The 17,856-nt window shown below is 43.5% G+C and overlaps 2 protein-coding genes across 2 annotated transcripts in view; both read right to left on the reverse strand.

The window, feature by feature from the left end:
• The window catches only part of NRDC (nardilysin convertase), a 32,156-nt gene extending 22,283 nt beyond the window's left edge, over positions 1–9,873 (reverse strand). The window contains exons 1-6 of the mRNA XM_074151493.1: positions 9,542–9,873; positions 4,510–4,837; positions 4,236–4,317; positions 3,440–3,593; positions 1,614–1,687; positions 335–430 (exon numbers count right to left, since the gene is read on the reverse strand). Coding sequence (XP_074007594.1) covers positions 335–430; positions 1,614–1,687; positions 3,440–3,593; positions 4,236–4,317; positions 4,510–4,837; positions 9,542–9,873 — 1,066 coding nt within the window. The remainder of the gene's footprint in view (positions 1–334; positions 431–1,613; positions 1,688–3,439; positions 3,594–4,235; positions 4,318–4,509; positions 4,838–9,541) is intronic.
• Positions 9,874–14,521: 4,648 nt separating this feature from the next.
• The window catches only part of RAB3B (RAB3B, member RAS oncogene family), a 52,637-nt gene continuing 49,302 nt past the window's right edge, over positions 14,522–17,856 (reverse strand). Inside the window, exon 5 of the mRNA XM_074152762.1 lies at positions 14,522–14,884. Within this exon, the coding sequence (XP_074008863.1) occupies positions 14,697–14,884 (188 nt within the window). The 3' untranslated portion in view covers positions 14,522–14,696. The remainder of the gene's footprint in view (positions 14,885–17,856) is intronic.

A 17,856-nucleotide genomic window follows, 5' to 3' on the forward strand; every position in this document is an offset into this window, starting at 1 on the left:
TTTATTTTTCCAGGAAATTCTAATAGCAAAAAACAAGCTTAAAGAAGACAGAGATGACTCAGAGAGCACCACCTTTATATTAGCAGAAAGTTACATGATTACACACCCAGGGCAACTTAGCTTTAACATTAGCAAAAAGCAGTACCACAATGAAAAGTACCTTAAGAAGCAGACAGCTGCTTTTATTCCCAAACATTTTACTGTAAAATGAGTAATTACTCTAATACTTCTGCCTAGTGTTTGCTGTGATAACACAGCGCATGTTAGTGCATCTTTTAAGTCGTTAAAAGTTTTAAGTATTGTCACCACTTTATCACATAAATTCAGAACTTACCCCAAAAAAATTTCTTCATAGGATGTCCAGGTCTGGCAAGACTCCCAAACAGCATCTCCTTTCTGTTTGCATCAGAGGGTCTTGCTAGCTGATACTCTGTTAATTTAAAGAATTTGCAGAGGCATGCATCAAAATTTGAGGTCACGTTCCCACAAAAAAAAAACACCACAAAGCAAAACCCCCAACCAAACTGAAAAGGAGACATGCTGCACGGACGTAGACTGAAATCATTTTGTTTTAATGTATGATGAAGTACTGAAATAGGGTAAGAAACAGGACTCGCTGGCAGTAATGAATGTCAACCCAGAAAAGAGGAAAACCCTAGGTCATTGCGGAGAAGTACAGAAAGGGCTAAGGAGGAGAAGCACGTAAAGCCCCAGCCTGTCCCATCTGAATGCTCTCAATCCCATAAATTTAATGGGAACACAAAGCCATCTACAGGTCAGGCCCTGCAGAAAGGGCCAGGGAACAATTACAAACCTGCTTCTCCCATATATCACATAGAACAACTTCTAGTCTAATAACGAAATAAGAAATCGAAAGCTGAGCAAGATAGTTTCCAGAAATGCAGTTTTACAATCAGTTTACACTAATCTAAACATGGGATTTTGCCAAAATCAAGAATTCACTCTCTCGAACTGCATTTTCCTGCTCCTGTTTTTGCTGGTAATAAGAAACATGCACAGGAGAGCTGTAAAATAATTGTTTTGGCTGGGTTAGTCTGCAGCCAGTTCATCAAGCTGACGCAGTTTACAGTGTCAGTAGAAGGGAAGGATCTGCATGATGAAGGCAGTGCAAACGAAGGCGTAAATTGGCTTAAGCTGTTGAAGAAACCACATCTTAACTCAAAGACAGGTCCTTGTTCATATTGACACTTATTTAAAAGCAAAGATCAAATTGCTCAGTTTTCCTGGTCAGAGGACAGATGAAGACGAGTCAAAATACACGTTTGAGCCTGTTGGTATATCTGCCGCTAATATTTTTTTTCCCAAAACAGTGAAGTTTTATAGGCAGCCTGGAAGCATTCATAACACACTAGAAAATCAGGTGAACGCTCCACTCGCTTCTATGGCAGGTTCAATTTCCTTCTGTGAAGCAAATTTGTAGTTATTAAGCTGTTATAATTAGAAGACAAGCACGATGACCTTGACTTATTGTATTTATTTACTCCATGGAGGACTGGAAAGAGTACTGGGGCTACGCTGGAGCTATAGGCATGTTGTTCACTGTTTATTTGTTTAATAAGATGGGCTAAACACACAGAAAAAGAGACTCTTACCACTGTCCACAGCCTCAACTTCTCGGTCTATTGCATCCCTGATCATTAGTGGATGAATGAAGAACTGTGCCCACCTATGAAGCAGAAAAATTCATATGCTTTCCTTCAGTGTCTACTAAGCTAGGGCAAAAAAAAAGCAGTTAAATCCAACATCCACTATTTTTATTTAATAACATTGCTTGTCTTGCTAACCATTGTCATTCTTGACTGTACTGTCTTAAGGAGAGATGAAATCTGGTTTTGTGATAGCATCAAAAGGGCTCCCGTGCTCCATAAAGTAGGAATGAATTGGCTGGATACAGTAGGGTACGACACTAATAAATGGGCAAATATCTGCCTTTGCATCCTAAGAATGATCATACCAGATGAGTGATCCATCCAGTCTGGTTCCTGGCTATAACAGGGACCGGTATCAGATGCCTCAGAGGAAATCCTTGGTTGTTCACTAGGAACAACATAATCACAGGGAAAGTGTCTTCCTGACTCCAGGCAACAAATTGTTGATTTATGTCCCGAAATGTATTTTTTTAATATCCATCACAATTTTTACTATCTACTATAAAAGTCACTGTTGTCATCAGAACATACGTATCATCTCCTGTACCCATAGAGAGCAGAGCAATGGAAAGGGACAAATCTGCAAAGAATGGAGACTCTGCAGAAGGCTGCCAGAGAATCTTATATTTCTGGTTTATTTGTCGAGTCTTTTTAATGATACACTGAACTTCTTGAAGCAAAAGGCTGATAGCAATACATTGTTAACAGAGTTCTACGGCTACAGGACCCATTAAGCTAAAGACTATTGAAAGGTGATGTTTTTCAATTTCTTTAAATCCACAAGTGCTTGAACGAGCAGAAATCATCAGCGGCATCTGTTTGTCTTCTTTGTATGAGATGCTGTTCTACAGAACTCATAATTTCTGTGTTTCCCCTCCACTAAGAGAGCTGTTGTGAAGAGCTTTTGCACTTCCAAACATCTAAAAGCTGGACCAATCTGCAAATGAAAGCTGAATTTTGCACAGTAAATACTTGGTAAAATGTGCAAACGCTTGCTTTTGGTGTCATCGCAGGAACGTATTTTGATCAAAGTAAGTTCACGGTGGATCCTACTCTCCTCCTGAGATATTTCACAGCATCGAGAACATTCAGCTGACATGCCCCTATGAATGAGTAACTTGCTCTCACTGAAGGAAACCATGCCAACAGCTGGAGCTCTGTTGTACTCAGGTATCCCACAGCACAAAAGAGGAAATTAAATACTTTCTGGCAAAAGACACATACTTGCCTGAATAACCTGGATTGGGCTAAATGTATCCTTCCGAGGCACACATTGTAACATAACTTTTTATGTTACAAGGCTGCCCTTACATCCACTTTGATGAATTAGACGTGGAACCAAAAAAAAAAAAAAATTTAAAGCCCCACTAACTCTATCAAGACAAGTATTTCAAAGGATGAATCACTGGGACTCTGGGAGCACTCCGCCTCTGAACAGTTGTCACACTGCATAAAATTTCTCCTGTCATCAATGCTACAAGTGGTAGCTACCACCATTGAGGGTGGTAAAACAATCAAAAAGCTACATGCATTAAGACTTACGTGTGGATCTTAAGTAATGACATAGCAGCTACGCTGGCATTATCACAAAAAACCAGTAAGATATCCAGAGGGAAAACATTTCCTTATATACAACATCCTCTGTAGTAGCACAGAAGTTCAGCAACAGCATTAATCACCCCCAAACGAAGAACCGAACACCTACACCCAAGCTCCCGAGGCACATACAAACACTTATTAACACCTAATCACTATTTATATGAAATTACCTATCAAGTGCTTCTTTGAAGTACTTCCTCTGCACATCAAACTGGAAGACTGTCCGCTCACAGTCAGTCGAAGCGTTGTCGCTGCCCCCGTGTTTCTTCAGAAACGCGTCAAACCCATTCTCATCTGGGTATTTCAAACTGCCCATAAAAACCACTGGAACAAGAATCAGCAAAATTACCAAGATGACGTTAATCTGTTATTCCAAATTGCAGCTGTAGTAATCCCTCGTCAGCACGGTGTTACCTACAAACGACCCGCAGTTCCCATGCAGAGGCTAACTACTAATTAGCAAAAGACCATGTTATCTGCCCAATAACTAGTGTAATCTGCCTTTAGCAGAAGGCCCAAATAGACTGGAAATAAAAGTGCCTTTCTAGGCACGATTGGACTCAATCGGTCAAGAGCAGAATTTTAAGATATATCTGGTCAGACACTTCATGTCCTTTCTGCACCTGTGTCACTAATTCATCATCACAAGAGAGATAAAGGTCTGTAGCTCCACCCTAGTTTATAAAGCTATAGGTAACATGCTTCCCCCCGTATTTAATGGATAACAAAGAATGTTAATATAGGTTAATGCATAGCCTGCCAAAGGGTATGAGACACCTTCTTCCATATTAAGATTTCCTACTAAGTCCATATTTTTATAAAATCACAAATTCATTTAACTAATGAAAATAAATTCTGGGATAGCTGAAATAGGGAATGATACTAAAGTACTACAGAAATTTAGAGCCAGAGAGCACTCATTTTTTCACTGAAGCCAGAGAAGATGAAACAGGAGCAGATACATACTATGTTCCAGGAAGTGTGCTAATCCAGGCAGATCTTCGGGATCAGAGAAGCTGCCAACAGCAATGCAGAGGGCTGCTGCAGACTAGAGAAAATACAACATTCTCAGTAAAAGCTGCTTCAATAAACACTTTGGGAAAGTGACAGAACTGAAAGATAAATCAATCAGGGCAGGGACAATAAAAAGAAGGTCTAGTCTCAATGCCTAACCACAAGGTTTCAGAGCACAGGAAAGCTCTCTTGTGTATTTTTTCACCCTACAGCTTTAAGTACACACCTGTTTTTCTGTGCAGCCTCTCTTTCTTGTCTCTTCCTTTTCAGCTAGCTCTTCTAATTCACTGTCATCAGGATCATTGAAATCCTCATTATCTCCATCATTGTCCTCACCCTCATCCCTCTCATCACAGTCCTCATCATCAAAACCTTCTCTACCATCTTCGATCTCAGCTCCAGAGTCATCATCATCATCACCACTCTCCTCTTCAGATCCATCATCATCATTGTCATCCTCCTCCTCCTCTGAAGATAAAGCAGCTGAGGCACATTCCAAGCAATTCAAATCCGAAATCAAAAGTGCACATAAGCCATTTTGCAGTTTGATATACCTGAAAGAATAATTATTTGCAATGAATACACTCATTTCCCAGATCTGAATTTTCAGAACTGCAAAAATTTCTCTATTTCCTACATTAGTTCTGTGCTTTTCTACTGAGATTTCCTAATGGTAGCTAAGAAGTTGAGCAATTTTATAGTGGGAAAGTAGAAACACTCTTCTGCTATTTAACAGCTCTAAGAGTAAGAAAGAAGCCATTCAAGGTAGTAGCAGAAGCCCTTCTCCCCATAAGGTCATGGACACCGATTCGGGCTTTGATTTCTCTGTGAAATATTTCAGCTACCAGCACCCGCTCAGAAAAAACTTCACGTACTCAGAACAGGCAAACCCAAACTTCACTAGCTTGTTATGCTTCTCAGGCTCTCGGAAACATATATTACATGACAGAATCAAGATCTTAGTCTTTGCCTCTAAATAGGCCCCAGAGACTCCATTTTATCAATGCTTTCTATTAAATGGGGTCTACAGGCAGAAAGGACAGATCTCTGCAGGTTTAATAAGTCACAGTGGGTTGGTTGGGTTACTATCAAGCAGTAATATACAGAGTTCTGTGTGTGTATGTATATAAGTAGAATTTTTTATACATGTGTGTGCATATATATGTAAAAACCCACAAGTCCTCTGTCCAGCACCATTCTACAACTTTTCAGACTGAGGACTGCAAGCACCAATGCTCTGCGCTACGAGATCTCTCAGCAGTATTTGTTTCCTACCAGATCCGGAATAGACAGTCACAATCTGTCAGATTAGCCAGAGCATCCCTCCAAGGAGCTTGCAGTGGCTGGGTACAGCAGCTGCAGAAAGGAAGGAATGTTGGATCCAGAAAATACTCGTCCCAACCTAAGAACTAGTGTGATATAGACAGGTGGTATCCGATCCAGCAAAAAAAAAAAAATGCTAGTATAAAACAAAGCCATGGCCACAGCCTGTACTCCCAGAAAAACCAGAGTTACAGAGCATAGAATAGCTTTGAGTTGGAAGGGACCCTTAAAGGTCATCTACTCCAACCCCCAAGTTTATAGCCGATCAGAACTTTGCAACGTGGCCACCGTTGTAATGCGGTAGCAGAAATTTCAAAGCAGATTTCCAGCTCAAGCTACATTGTAAGTACCCAAAAGCAAAATGAAAGGCACGTTATGTGTTTTCTAACTCCATGGTTCCCAAAATTTCTCACAAAAAATTTCTCATGTTTCATTCATGGCTATCATTATGCAATTTCAATGTTTCCCAGCAATAAAAGCCTGTGTTACTATCAATATTCCAATTCAAAATATGAAATCAGTGTAAGTTTCGTTTTTCACTAGAGGTGCAGGCCACCTGCTATGGCTCTGCAAGCCACAGACGAGCCTGGAAACAAATTACTCCAAGAACTTCTCTCCCAACTGAATTTCACGGGGATGTAATTGGAGGAAAAGGGGTATTGCGACAAGAGTTAAGCAGCTCTTAAACAGAGACAAAGGAAAGAAAACCCACTTCTTGGACTACCAAGTCTATAAAAAAACTAAAGAACAAATGTTTAATAGTTGTGTTAAGTATATGAATTATGACCACTCATCCAGCTGGAACTGACAGCACTCGTCTGTCTGGGCCAGGGTGAAAACCAGTTATGAAACCATTAACACACCCATTTTGCTTGCTGCGGGATCGCTGAGCAGTACAAGCTTGTTCCAATCAAAAGCACAAGCGCATTTTTGCTTGTTCAAACTACAGCACATAAGAGTATAACTTGCAGAAATGCTATGAGTAACTGCAGGAGGTACAGGTAGTACTAGATCCACACTAATGTTAATCAGCCACACAGTTCTGAAAGCCTGGAACAGTTAGGTGTGTTTGTGGCATATTCGTGTCACATTTTGCAGCTGCAGCGCTTCCGAGTGCACAGCCCGGGTCCTAAAAACAGATATACTGTATGCTCGGGCACTTCACCCCGGAGAGCTCAGAGGAAGAGCCCCAGACAGTGACATGTCAGCATTGCTACAGCACATCTTCCAGCATAACCATCATCTTCTTCACCTCTGCATACAACCACCTTCTTTCTTCAGGTTTTCACGGCCCATAAAGAATCGTGGCTTCCCGGTGATCGATAGGTAATCACGGAAAGCAGAGCACAGAATAGTGCTTCTTCCAGAAGAACGATCTGCCACGAAGCTGTTTAGCCAGGTGTGCCCAGTAGCTCTTGTTGCTCCTTTCCACATACCTCCATTAAACTAATGGAGCAGATGACACTAATTTTACATTACTCATCTTCAGGCTTGTGGGTGTTACATCCTAGGACAGAAAGCACCCAGTAGCAAAGCAACAACTGAATTAAACCGCTGTTGAAGGCTCTCAGATTTCACTTCAGGAGAATCTAGAACAGTACAGGAGCAGAGGCACCAACTGACGTAGGTGTTCTTTACTTTTTCCATGTTTCAGTCCAATGGAAAAGGACAAATGTAATCAATACATTAGTATTAATTAGTATGCAGAATACAGTACAAAAAATGCAACCATCTACTGTAGAAACAAAGCAAGCGTAGTCCAACTGCTTTTTTGAAGGACTGTACAGGCATTGATACAAACAAGGTTTAAATATAAAACAGAGTTCCAATTCTTAAAAATACTGTTTAAACATCCTGGATAAGTTTAAACAGAATTGTTCTCACACCAAGTTTTTTTCTTATATCAATGATAATTCTTTCACGGCTACATACACATGGAAATACATACCAAGGGATGGCAAACAGAGAAATGTTTTAATTTCCCAAATTACCCAAAACAAGCAATACAAGCCCATGAAATTCCATATATGGATGCATTTAAATAAAACATACACTTTGGTAAAGATAACCGCCCACTCATAGTTCTAATGAACAAAGCCAACTTTGATTATGACAATAATTTTTGTCCCAATCAACTCACTTTTGAAAATACATTCTGCAATCTCTGATCTCTGACAGAACTCTTTTCTTTTTTTTTAAATGATCACTGCATTTGAGAAGATAATATATAATATTTTCTACTAAGTTAAAACTGATGTCACCAGAGGGACACATTAAGCCCACTGTGACTGGTCTGCAGTACACATCATCGCTGATGCATGAACAGAGGGAGAAAGCATATATGCATCATCAAATCACCTGCCATTACATTTACTTAGGAGGTTTGGTATATAGTTAGTGGACATAGGTATGCTTTACTTGCAGCCACACTTCAGTTCTCCTTCCTAAGGGTAACATTTGCATCTGTTCTGTGCAAGGCTCACTTCCCACACATGGAAATCAGTCCGAAAAGATGCAACTCTCTGCTTCCAAGTGAAAAAAAAAAAATCTGTTAAGCATGGAGAGCAGGATTTCTGGAAGATGTTGGTATTAGCTTATTTTATACTACAAGCAAACACACTCTCCAGTTCTCTACACACAGAGGAGGTTCCTGAGCCTCAGAATAGATCGCCAGTGGTTTTCAATGGACTTCCCAAGCTTCCTCACTGTGATGCTTCAGGTAGTCAAGGCAGAAGTTTCCTAAGCTGATAGTCTCTGTGAACTCTGCAGGAAGATGAGCCTCCTGCAAAGTAGCATGAGTAAGAATGGCAGCAGGAGAGGCAGGCAGAGATCCAGAGGAAGCAGCAAGGAAGTAGGGCAAGAAGGGAGGGAGCAAGTTTCTCCCTAAGCCAATGGGCACAGTCCTCTTCAGGCAGCCGGCAGGGAATTTCACTGTCAACCAATGTCACTGCAAATCCAAAATTCAGTTCTAGGCTTAGGTTTAGGCAGATTCTCCACTGGCTGCACAGATTAGACATCACAAAGAATAAAAAATATAAAAAAAAAAGCATCTCTAACAAGGCCTGAATAATCTGCCTAACAGAAAGAAGTTATAATAGCGTCCCTTCACGAACGACTGTCTTACAGCATCCAAGGAGCTCAGCCTCCCCTGGCCGTTCTCAGACGAGTCTCTCACTGCGAGAAGGCCGCAGATGCTGTGGGCTGCACTTAAGAAGGTGATCTTTTGTAGGACTTTCAGGAGTATTACTCAGAAAAATACAAATGAAGACAAAAACAAAATAGCAACGTAAACGTAATTTCTGTCTCAACTGACCGACGTACTTGTGTTAAAACCTGGAAGCTCATCTAAAACGGGAAGCGCAACAGCCTTTTTTTAAGTTGGCATCTGCTCTGTAATACTTTCAATGGCATTTTATGCTTCGGCTTAAGGCTTTTGGAGCCGAGCTGCCTGGACGAGGGCTGCAAACTAACCGTTTAATAGCGCTGTGCCTCGAAAACGTGGTGTCAACAGCACAGCCTTTCAACAAGCGCTGATCCTTCCTTTCTGCGCAAGCCCCGAGCCTTTTACTGCACACAAACCAGACAGCCCACCTCGAGAAGAAACACACCCGTCAATAATCTCCAGCCTCCGTTATTCCCAGAGAGGCCCCTGTTTTCCCCGGTCACCGAGCCGGGCCCGACTTCAAGCACCCGAGGTCGCAGCCGTGCCCGGTGTGCGGGGATACGGGACAGGCCGGCACCCAGCCCCGCTCCCGCACCGCCTCCCTCGGCCGGGGCTGCTTCCCCGTGGGCAGGCGGAGAGCGGAGGCCCCAACCTGCCCCAGAGACCGCCCGGGGGTTGCCTCAACCGCGCCGATCGCGTCCGCTCCCATTCCCCTTTAAGCCTTCCCCAGCCAACCGCCTCCGGGGGAAGGCTGGACGCCGCCGGCCCTCACCGGTACTGCTTGGGGTCGCTGGGGGACTTCACGATGTCGGGGTCTCCCACGTCGGGGCCCGGTCCGGGTCCGAAGTCCCCGCGGTCCTCCTCATCCCCTTGAGGCGACCGGCCTCTGACGTCGCGGCCGCCCTCCCCGGCCTGCTGCCCCACCGCCAGCTCCGGGCAGCTGTAGTTGGACGTTGCCTTGTTCCTACCGGGCATGGCGGCGGTGATACCGTACCACAGCGGCTGGGCAACGGCACGCCCCGGCCGGCCGCGCCCCGCCAGGCCGCGGGCCCCCGCCCGCACCGCTCGGCCGCTCCGTGCGAAGGCGGCCGCGACACTGCGCATGCGCTGCCGCCGCCGCCCCGCCGCGGACCGGCCCGCTTCCGCCGCACGAGGAAGTCGCGGTGACGGTTTAACGACGGCTGCGGAGCGCCACCAATCAGCGCCCGCCGCGGAGCCAGGTGGGGGAAACGGACCAATCCCAGACCGGCACTTCTTCGGGGTCAGGGCACTGATTGGTGGGGGGAATGCTAGTGGCGTGGGAGGGGTGGGGGAAACCATAGGCGGGGAGAGAGGCGGGGGAAGAGGCAGCCCCGTTCAGAAATCAGACGGAGAGTACAGAGAAATCGGAGGGAGAAGGGAAATACAGAGACATAGAGCCACATCCCGGGAACTCTCCTCTGTGCTGTTGCGGTCCGGCATTTATGCCCGCCTGCCGCGTCAGCTGTCCCCCCCCCCCGCTCTTGCGTTGGTACAGTCCAACCGCCAGTTGGCGGAGGCCAGCCTTCGCCTCTCATTCCCTTCAACTATTGGTCTAAGTAGCTGTCGCTCACTCCTGACAGGACCAATTAGCTCGCGCAAGCTGCCGGAGGAGGGGCGTGGCGTGCAGTCCCCTCAGCGCAGGGTGGGGCCGCGGCCGCTCCCTCACGGCGCAGCCGCGGAAGGAGCAGGGGCAGGACCGTGGCCCAGGACCAGGGCCAGGCTGTGAGCTCGGATCCCCAGCCGGCACCAGCCCCGAGACCGGCGGCGGGACCCGGTGGTGGGGTCGAGCACGAACGCGCTGAATTCGGGAGCGAAACTTGGCACGAGGAAACGGGATGGCGGCCATCGGCCTCCCTCAGCGGTCACGGGAGAAGCCAAAGGCTAACCGCGTTGAATCAGTTTAAAGAAACGTGGCTATTCTTAGGGTTCAGAACGCCTGACCGCACGGACGGTCCGATAGCAAAACTAGCTTTCAGCAGGTATTTTTCAACACTTAAGTGAGCTAGACTCGACTTTGCAATTTTACTTCAACCAGCAGTACCGCCGGTCTTTTGAGAGATCCAGTATGTGCTTACTGTTGACAGCTGATTTTTTTTTACATTTTTTTCTTCCTCTAATGGTGTCCTTAATGGCTTGAGGTTTGTACCCATGACTGTCTAACAGAAGGGACTGTTTATTCATATTCTCAGCATTTTCCAATTTGAGAATACACTGTGAAACTGTGGTGCCGACGTTGCAATTTCAAGTCCTGACAGCAGGAACGCTGCTTTACCTTGTCTTAAGTCTCTCTGAAGCTGGCGTTTCCCAATAGCACACACTGCCAAGATCCTCCTTCTCCTAACGCTTCCAGAGCCGTTGGGAAGTTTGCCATTGCATTTATCACATCCCTTTTGCATTGTTAAACGTTGCTCGGTTCTCTGCTATTCCTGGAATAGCAGTGCTGTAAGTTACTGTGTGTGTAACTCTGTGTTGACTGCAAAAGAGATGATGAAAGCAAAGTTGAGGGGTCAGAGGCTAATACAAATTGGGGGGGGAGGGCTGACAGATACAGAGACGGTAATTTGGGCTGGATGCCTGGGAAGGTAATTTAAGTGGATGTCTACCTGATACGTCAGTGCTTTATTTCTCCACCAGATGGAAGCCAAGACCCACGTCTAACACAGAGCCTCCTATATGGCTTTTACTGGAGAACTGTGCAGTCAGTGCTGTATTGTAAGCAATAGAGAAAAGCTTGTGAACAATTGCCTCTTCCCTTCACATTTTAGTACCTCTTTTTTTAATCTTGTAACCTTACTGTTTTTTCAACACTGCTGTCCTGAGCCACTGCCAGTCAAATGGAAGGCTCTATACGAGACCCCATCAAGCATTTTGGGTTTGTCTTCAGTGCAAGCAAGTCTGTTATTTCCCTTGACAAATGACTGTCTCCCATTCTGCCATTACCTCTCACAAGTTAATACAACTAACAATTATTATTGACTCTCTGGTGATACTGAAATCAGCTGCATGCCACTTAAGGCAAAAGGCTTTCTCTGTATTCATTTACAGCTTTTAGTGCAAATGTAAGCTGATGAGATACATCTCTCCATTAGTACACGTTTTGTGGGTCAGTTGCCTGTGATGATTTGATTTCTTACTTGAAATAAACTCTGGAGGATTTCTGCACCCAATACTTGGTTTCTCTATGTATGCAATACAGTGCAGGGCAGAATTCATAATTGTCTTTCCCAGTTCTTCAGACTATACTGCCATGTAGCTACCTGCTCTCTTGTGCTGTAGAAAACAATTCTGCCCATCCTAGCTTGAGGGACCTGGAATGTAGTTGTATTCTTCTTTAAAAAATAATAAATAAATTACATCTGACTTGACGGGAACACAATGAAACACAATTATATATCAGGTAGAAAAGGGAAAGGTCGTTTTTGCTAGGGGAAAAAAAAAAGTAAAAGAATTGAAATTTCATTTCTGCTGAATCCATTTTCTTTTACCATTAAGTTGCTGAGCTGAAAAATCATTATTTGCACTGAGATACTCCATTACACCTGCACCGCTCGAAATCATTGCTCCCTGCCGTGGAAGTTTTTTATTTCTTTTTGCTAGTTATACAAGTTGCCCTAAAACCTGCTTGTGCCACAATTAAAACACGGCACTGCCCATTTATTGGCCAAATAATCCTTCTTTTCACTTCATTTTAAATCTGCATAGTGATTCCAGATTGCTGGGCTCAAGGGTCATCACCCTTTCAAAAAAAGACCAATGTAGTGTGATGTATTTTGAAAGCATTAAAAATATACCTTCTTTACACGTGCACACGATTGCCTTATACACTAGTAATGAAGCTCACAAGCTCTCTGGCCACACCCAGTGACTACATTTCTCTTTATTTTGCAGTTTCAGGGGTTTAAGATACAATAAACCACATTCCACAAATCGCACTTCCAGCACTAGATCACACACGCCCAAAATATGTCACAGTAAAGATTTCTGAAAGCAACATCCAAACAAAGGAAGGGATCAAGCCTTTAGCACAACGAGCTCAAACTACATCAACGCAGTTGCGTTTTTTGCTGGAATACTGTGCTTTTTTCTCAGAACTATTACACTTTGAGACAGAATGAAATCACAAAGGCATTCGCTAGTGTCATGATCCAGCAAATTACAGTGCAGTGGGCAGATACTCAACTCCAGGTTCTGACATCAGAAAGTCTTCCCCGGTCAGAGGCGTTCATAGGCCTAAGGTAAAGCCATAAAACTGCTCAGAATTTTCACCCTAAGACAGCAAACTCTCCGTATCCACCTAATTTACGCTTCCAGAGGTAATTTGCAACCACTCTTTGGAGCTGGGATGCACAAAAGAAGAGCGTGATCACAAAGGCATCCAGTGTTTTGTCGTTTCACAGACTGGCAAAAGCTGTCCTTCCGTGTATTTCAGAGAGACACCAGCTCTGCGTGTGGCCAGTGCACACACAGCTCTGCACACGCAGACGGAGAAGTTTTGTAATTTTGGAGATGGTGGAAGTATAAGAACATTTGAGATGTTAGGTATTCAAAATTATTCCTCCCTTCAAAGAATGATGCAACAAACCCTCCACAGAATGACTCTAACAGGACATCTTTGCCATTTTTCATCTGCCGTTACGTTTTATTCATCAGTCTTCCTATTTTTTAAGTTATATTTTGTGGTTGAATCTGAAACCAGAAGAACTATCCCCACACACGCACCCATCTAGTACAAAATTAAAAACAAATAAATCGACAACAAAATGCAGAAAGTCAGTCTAGTAATCTTGGCACTAATATTGGCCAACACTCACATTTTGGCTCCTGATATTTTTATCTTTCTGAGACAGTGCTCTTCCAAGTCTTACACGTCAGATTTTGCCTCCCAACTAAACACGCAGCCGCCGATTCCTCCTCTCCTTCGTCCTGCAACAAATCCACCACCAGGCAGTCGATCTGAGGAGATCCAAACCCGGAGAGGTGAAACTACAGGACACAGTGGGGAAAAGCTGCAGGAGAATCGGCTCTTGTGCTTCCAGAAAGAAAGGATTCGGGATAGCACACATCCCCCCCCCCCAGCACCCCACACGCCGTCACTGGTGGTGGTGGAGAAGGCTGCAGGCAAAGGCTGCCCCTGGAAGGGCTCTTGGTCCTTCACCCAGCACCCACCAAAAGCACAGGGAAAGGAGGTTATGACTGCAAGGCCGCCTCCTCCTCCTCCTCCTCCTTCTCTTTCTCCTCCTCCCCTGCCTGGCAGCTTTGATTCCTCCAGGTGCTCTCCCTCCATTTACAGGTTGGACACAAAATCAACCCCCCATGGAGGGTCTCTGGAGGACCTCCAGCTGTCAGGCAGAAACACACTGCTTTCTGCTCCACCATACGGAAAAACTGAGGTCCGTGTCTACAGGATGGCAACAATGACTCAAAATATCTGGGGACTGATATTTTTTTTTTTATGTAAAAAAAAAGAAAAAGCCTATTCTTACTTTATAAGATATTCTCCCCCCCCCAATACCTGGTCCCTTCTAATTGGTTTTAATGTTTCCTGCTGTTCTTGACAAAACACCTCTTTCTGCAGTACAGGAATTTATAATTAAAAATGCAACATTCTCTGTGGAAATAACATTTGCAACACTATAAAATTCTTTTTCTTCAGCGTAACTCACATTAACACTAGGTGCACTTACAATATTCAGATTTTTGTTGTTTGTTTTTTGTTTTTTTTTTTTTTTTTAAATTATTGGATGAGGAAATATATAATGTTAACACTCCAGCACATTAAACAAACATACCAGTTTCCTACAACAGAGACTTCTGCCTCTGGATTACACATGATAATGCACCACCACAAATGAAAAGATAAAATTTAGTCAAGAAAGGAGAAGGAGGTTTCTCGGCGAGAAAGGTGACTAGCACGAGCAGTTCTGCTGCGAAGGCGGGGGGTTGTCTGTGAGTCGCATGCTCCTTCCCGAAGTGCCCCTGGAAGGGTCTGATTCTATACTCTCCGACATCTTCTCACAGATTATATCCACCAGACGCTCAAACACCTGCCTCACGTTGATGTTTTCTTTGGCACTGGCTTCAAAATAGTCAAAACCTGTGAGCAAAAAGTAGAATAAAAACCTAGGTTGGACTAGATGATCCCCAGAGGTCCCTTCCAACCCCATATCACTCTGTGATTCTGTGAAATCAGTAGAGACTGATGATCATGGAGATGGTTTTTAAAATACTAACCATTTTTTTCAGAATTTCCCTTAAGAAAACAAGACATTAGATGATTCTTAAGCTTGGTTGATTCCCACAATCTCAGAACAGTGCGAAGAAATACTTCTAAAATTCATCAAGCATCACTAAGGGTCAAGGGGATAAACGGACCCTTACCACCGCCCTGGTAACCACTTCTGCAGATGATACAGATCTGAATGAACCCAGGACAAGGGAGGTGGATTCTCCCCTTACATCAGTGACCATCCCCTGGACTGCAGTGGCTGGTGACATGCCACCAACTGATGATGCCGGGAGGGTCCCTCCCGGGCTGCAGGCCCCCCTGGGCGATGGGGCAGGCTCACCATCAACTACTGCTGCAGCCCGGCGGGAGCAGATAAGCAAGATCCTGGTGGTTTTCCTCCTGCTGACCAACTTCCACACTTGTGAGCAAGATGCTCCATGAGTCAAAGGCCACCCATCCCTCACAACGGCTGTCGCTTCTGTCCTACCAGGTTATTATATTGCCAACAGCGAGAGCTCAGGCACCACGGAGAGTTTATTTTGCTGTAAGCTACAAGCTGTTGTGCTTCATTTTGGGGGCATTCTGCATTGCATCTTTGAATCTGCCACAAGCAAAGGGAAAGATAAGTCATCTTAACTGATTAGTCCATCACTGCTGGTAGACTGGGTCACCTTGACGTGTGAGATCAGTAGGTACCTACCCCATTCTAACACTTCTTAAAAATCATGGGACAACAGGTGAAGTGATGGTGGAGATGTTTGCCTCGTTACTAACTAAGGACGGCTGTCCTGCATCAGCGGAGGGTTCTGTCTGCCCTACTTGCTGTCTTTTTGATGATGATTAAAAATTTATATAAAAGGCACAAGAAATCAGAGAACTGAACTTAGATATTTGTCGGCCCAACGTTGGTTTAGCTTCTGCTGTGGCATCATCTGTTTTAGTTTAGCTCTCATTCAGGTCGATAACAATTTCTTAATCTGATTAGGAAATGATTTCAATGATGCTAATGTCACTGTACAAACTTAGATTAACACGCTGAAGGATAACCTTTACGTGAATCATTATGATGAAAGCTAGCAGTTTAAGCAGTTTGATAGTCAATTAAAAAGATTCCTCCCACCTAACGCACCAAGTGATTTCAGATAATGCTGTACACATTAGCACAGTTAAGATAAGGAAAAACTAACTGATAAAACAAGATACATTTTTCAGCCCTTTTAAAAAGAGCATTTAGTATTTTGGGAGGCTACGGAAGAGGAGGGACCGTGCTTTCCAAAGGCAGGGTTAGCTTTTGTGTTGCCCAGCACTGGGGGATGTTTCTCCAGGGTGAGGTGGACAAGGGAGAGGAGAGGTTGGGGACAGAACTGGGGATTCTTCGGCAGAACAGTTTCCTCCTGATGGAGCTGGTTGCTACGGTAACTCTGCACACTCCCTGTGTTTGGAAGTGTCCCATACGTAAAGGATTCAGATGCTAGATGCCAAGTTTGTCTTTCAACAAACAGATGAATATTGGTGGGGAGAAAAAAACATGAGAAGTCCAAAGAGGAGTGGGAGTTCCAGTAAAACTCTCTATTTGCTGTTCCATTGTTCTGGACAAATTTTCAATTACTGACAGTGTGATTACTCTTGCAAAATATGTGGGTGCACATGCATCCACAACAGTTTTGAGAGTCTGCGAGCCAGGAACCAAGTTTATTCACATTCATATTTTCAAAAGCAAATTAAATGGTGTAAAAAAGAGCCCATAACTGATTTTGCAAACTAACCATGTCTTTCTTTGCTTTGCTAATCCTACATGTAAAGAATTATTATTACAATAATAATAAAGATAGGAAATTAGAGGGTTTAGTTTGGTATTTGCTCATTTTTTGTTTATGATGGCAGTGCCTCCAGTGATGAATGGGACTCCTTTGTGCTCAACGTATGTTGAATTTACACTTGAAGGCTCAAAACCTGCAGGCCTTTGCAGATGTGATTATTTTATTTTTTTTGTACATGAAACATGAAAAAATAATGATTGCTCTTAACTCTTTGGAACAGGGACCATCCTTTTGTTTATATCACACAGGTCCCTATCACAAAGCCATACTTTATACCCATCTATAAGCAGGATTTCTATACCTTCCCTTCATTAAAAACAAAACAAAACAAAACTAACAAAACCTCCAACTAATAAATACCCTTTACCTAAGATTTAACCATAATTAGCAATTTGATTGAGGTCACACTTTAAACTACCACAACGTATTGGAACTCCAGTATCCCCAATTTAACAATATATTATGCACCCTCCAGTTACTGCCTAAGAATTGAAGACAACATTGGATTTTATAAATTGGGGATGATGGTGATTCCTTTGGGTCTTGTAAGAATCTCTGCTCTTACAAGCTAAACAAGTATTTACCTTATGCCCACTATAAGGGTCTCCACTGTTAACCGAATTAAATTTTAACAGGATTTACTCACCACTATGAATTCTTTAAGAGAAGACAACAGTGTAGTTAAATCTTAATATGGAATCAGGGCTTCTGTGTTAAGAAGATCATATATGATATAATATATAATGAAAAATGATAAATTAATGAGAAATGAGGATGAGTTTATTTTGCTGTTCATTCTAAAATTTTCCTTGCAATCCCAGCTTCCTCTCAATGGAATTGTTTTGCTTTGTCTATCCCACATCAATAACATAACGTCATTTCCCTACCTGGACAGAGAAGCCTGCTACATTTTTCAACTATATTTTACTCAAGTTTACAAGTTCAGATGTATAAACTTCCTTTTTCATTGTTTAGTTAAAAAAAAAAAATTAAATTCTTCTACAAAAATCAATGTTTGCA

This window comes from Numenius arquata, chromosome 8 (genome assembly GCF_964106895.1).
Source record: "Numenius arquata chromosome 8, bNumArq3.hap1.1, whole genome shotgun sequence".
Lineage (NCBI taxonomy): Eukaryota > Metazoa > Chordata > Aves > Charadriiformes > Scolopacidae > Numenius > Numenius arquata.